Source organism: Papilio polytes, unplaced genomic scaffold (assembly GCF_000836215.1).
Source record: "Papilio polytes unplaced genomic scaffold, Ppol_1.0 DF820622.1, whole genome shotgun sequence".
Taxonomy (NCBI): domain Eukaryota; kingdom Metazoa; phylum Arthropoda; class Insecta; order Lepidoptera; family Papilionidae; genus Papilio; species Papilio polytes.
In genome coordinates, this window is record NW_013528582.1 from 617,594 (window position 1) to 621,703 (window position 4,110).

General features: G+C 40.8%; 1 protein-coding gene across 1 annotated transcript in view; it reads right to left on the reverse strand.

Moving 5' to 3' along the window:
• LOC106110414 (DNA damage-binding protein 1) overlaps positions 1-4,110 on the reverse strand; it is a 15,204-nt gene that overhangs the window by 4,054 nt on the left and 7,040 nt on the right. The window contains exons 12-17 of the mRNA XM_013292238.1: positions 4,056-4,106; positions 3,282-3,425; positions 2,523-2,646; positions 1,259-1,439; positions 478-611; positions 7-51 (exon numbers count right to left, since the gene is read on the reverse strand). Of these exons, the coding sequence (XP_013147692.1) occupies positions 7-51; positions 478-611; positions 1,259-1,439; positions 2,523-2,646; positions 3,282-3,425; positions 4,056-4,106 (679 nt within the window). The remainder of the gene's footprint in view (positions 1-6; positions 52-477; positions 612-1,258; positions 1,440-2,522; positions 2,647-3,281; positions 3,426-4,055; positions 4,107-4,110) is intronic.

Below are 4,110 nucleotides of genomic sequence, written 5' to 3' on the forward strand. Positions count from 1 at the left end.
CGCCACCTGCACCAGCCGACCCTCGCTCCAGTGGAACAGCAGGATGCGACCCTGAACACAAGCACCACACGCTTTACATCGTCCCCGTATGTAAACTAAACATCTAAAAATCATAGAAAATATAGATATATATTGTTTTCTCGCGTTCCATTTTTATTCCTTTTTATTAGAAAAAAAACTGCCGTCAATAATTTCAGACGTTTTAGTATATATATATTTTTTACCTTCTTCAAAACTATTTGAGTGAATTTATAATTTACCAGGAACACCAAAATGACTATATTTTTGGAACGGGTTGAGATATCACGACATCGTTAGACCAGAATATGCGGATTTTTTTATCAATTTAGTCATAATAGTTACGTAGTTTTGCACCTACGAGGAATATAATTTCACGCCTTTACACTTAGGAAGTGAATAAATTAGACGAAAAAATGCATAATAAGCCAATACAAGTAAATAATCAAATGAAATTACCTGTTTTGGCTCCGATTCCTCCGGGTTGAGTATGGCGGTGCCGACGGCGTAGTAGTGGTTGGGGTCGTCGCCCAGCCGGCACGACACCAGCGACATCGCGAACTCGCTCGTCATCAGCTGGTGCGCGTGTAACACTGGCGGTAACAACATTCGTAAATATACATATTTGGTAAAACAACCGAAAACATACATAGTCGGTAACAGTCGAAAACATACATAGTCGGTAGAACAGTCGAAAACATACATAGTCGGTAGAACAGTCGAAAACATACATAGTCGGTAGAACAGTCGAAAACATACATAGTCGGTAAAACAGTCGAAAACATACGTAGTCGGTAGAACAGTCGAAAACATACATAGTCGGTAAAACAGTCGAAAACATACATAGTCGGTAGAACAGTCGAAAACATACATAGTCGGTAGAACAGTCGAAAACATACATAGTCGGTAAAACAGTCGAAAACATATATAGTCGGTAGAACAGTCGAAAACATACATAGTTAACATGGCAGTCAAAAACGTACATAACGTACGTAGTCGGTAAATAAATGGCTACATATAAAGTGGATAAAAACCAATAGTTCTTGATAATACAGTTGTACACTTAGGGAGTTTGGCGGTGTTCCATATCATAAAGAGACATTCGCTTTAATGTTTTGTACACATTGAGACAACGCGTAATAAGACGTTACTACAAATTCGAATTTTAAGTCATCGTTTTTTATGCATACCAGCGATTGGAAGTAATTACCAACATGTGTTCGGCTTTATTAGAGGCTACCTTCGAATGTGTGCTGGTCGAGTATGAGCAGGTTGTGTGTCTCGAGGTCGAGCGCGGCGGGCGCGTGCTTGGGCGGCTGCGGGGGCGCGCCGCTGGCGCTGCCGGCGGACGTGGAGACCGCCGTGCCCAGCCCCGAAGACCACTCCACCTTGTCTATGCGCATCGTTATCACACCGAACGTCTATAACAAAATAATTAACTAAAGTATACATAAGGATAAATACCAGGTCGAAAACACTGGTACGTATCTCTTTATAGTGGGAATGAGAAATGTATTATACACAGAGTGCACTATAAAACGTTGAAATGAGAAACCAGGTCTAAAACTGGTACGTATCGCTTACAGTGCGAATAGGAATGTATTACATACGGGGTGTCCTACACTTGGTACCGCAAGATCTAAAAGAATTGAAAAATCTCTGCCGCTTTAGACGTATTAAATGGGATTTTCGTTACAATTGATGCAAATACATAATCTTAGCGTCTTCTTGATTTTTTTTGTTACATACAGACACTTTAATTTTATTAACTGTAGATTAGATACAGGATGTAACATAAGTGTGTGGAATGTAAATAAAAGGCATTGAAACGGGATCCAGGATATAAAATGCGCCTGGAATAACTTAGAAAATATTAAAGACAAGTAAACTCTTTTTAAAACAAAGACTAATCTTTACGTGCATCTTTTTTTTTTATAACAAAAGGTGGCAAACGAGCAAGCGGCCACATGTATCCGCCAAAATAGCGAAGCGACCGCTGCCCATAGACATCCGCAATTGCAGATGCGTTGCCTACCCTTATACGACGGAGGAGGAGACGCACATAAAGAGGATATTTCCCCTTCCTATGCATCTCCTCCACCGTCAAATCCACTTCCCCTTCCCATCCTCTCCTTATAAGAAAAGGGTGATAAAGAGTAAGGGACTTAAATTAGGCCTCCGGCATCACACTCATCAGACTGTACACGGAATTGCTTCCAGTTCACGCCTGTCTTGTGTGGTCGTGGTATTACTGGGGGCGTGCCGACCCTGCAGTGCTAAAATGTTAAAGCGAGCACTACCACTTTGAAAGATTAAATACAGGATGTAACATAAGTGTGTGGAATGTAGATAAAAGGCATTAAAACAGGATCCAGAATATAAAATGCGCCTGGAATGACTTAGAAAATATTAAAGACAAGTAAACTCTTTTTAAAACAAAGACTAATCTTTACGTGCATGTTATCTATGTAGGTGTGTTCGCTATTTAGGCGAAGTGGGAGTACCTGCGAGGGCTCCTGGTAGGCGATCCTGCGCGGCGTCTCGCCCAGCGGCACGGTGCGGATGTGCAGCTTCTGGATCTCGTCGATGGTGCCGATGGTCACCGTGCTGTCCGTCGCTAGAGCTAAACTGGAATTTATATTGTTATTTCAATTATATATTGAGAAATAACTGCTATATTCAATCATTATGTAGTTTCCTTTTGTATTTATTCTTTAGTTCTACTTTTAATGTGATAGAATCGTGTGTTATTTTTCAAGGATAAAATTTTCAATAATTGATCAGTTATCGAGTAGATATAAAAAAAAATCCCACAGGAAACGGTACTATTTCCGGGATCAAAAGTAACCTATGTGTTCTTCCAGACTATCCTGTACTTCTATGGCAAATTTCATCAAATCGGTCCTTTCTTTTAACTATAAATTCTAACAAACATCCATCCACCTTTACTATCACAGTTATAAATAAGATTTGTAGGTAAAGTCCCAGAAAATCCGTAGTTACAAAAAAATTGTCTTGTTCCTAGCAACGAGACAAACTCCGTCTCTTATAAATAACCAATTTGGTAGCAAAGAGATATGAAAACGACGTGGAAATGTTAAAAATGAATTGGCCTTATACTAATAGACATTTTATCGTACTGACATATTAACAAAGATGTGTACTTATTGTTCTGCGTCGTCTTAATTCAAACGACTATAGCTAATCACCAGCACCGCCAATTTCCCTAACTGTACCTAGGACTAAGTACATACTGAACATACCTATCAGGGTATGCCTGTGCGTTGAGCGAGCACATATGCGTCACCTCCTTGAGGTTCACGTTGGAGAAGACCAGCTTATGGTTGGAGGAGAAGATCACCGTCGGCCGGTCGGAACACGCGAAGATGTTCGTCGTCGACAGAGACCTGCGGAAATTATTGGAAAACTTCGATTCATTGGTAGAAAATCTGTCCCTGGATATCAGCACCACCACTAGCTTTCAGAGACTCCATGTATAAATGAAATCTCAACAGTAACTAGCCTATGTGTTTTACCAGACTATCCTCTACATCTATGTTAAATTTCACCGAGATCCGTTTAGCAGTGTAGGCTACAAACTCTAACAAACATCCATCTATCTAATCTTTTGCATTTATATTGGTAAGATGCTTAAAAGTTTTAGTACTGTTAAGAAAAATCGGGCAATACTAGAACATCGGCATAGGCGACCCGTCCCTATGACAGCTGTCAATGTCATTCAGACATACTGAAATGAGGCGCCATTCTGGTGGGAAGCAGTGACATGAGTGTTTAACTTAATTGCGTGGTTACAAGTTATATAAATGTCCTTTCAGTACGTTCATGCATGTGTGTTTGTGTACGTTCATGCATGTGTGTTTGTGTACGTTCATGCATGTGTGTTTGTGTACGTTCATGCATGTGTGTTTGTGTACGTTCATGCATTCGTGTTTATGTACGTTCATGCGTGCGTGTTTGTGTACGTTCATGCGTGCGTGTTTGTGTACGTTCATGCGTGCGTGTTTGTGTTGGTGTACCTGAAGCTCCTGAGCACGGTGGGCTGCGTGCCGAGCGTGACGCGCTTGCGGCTGG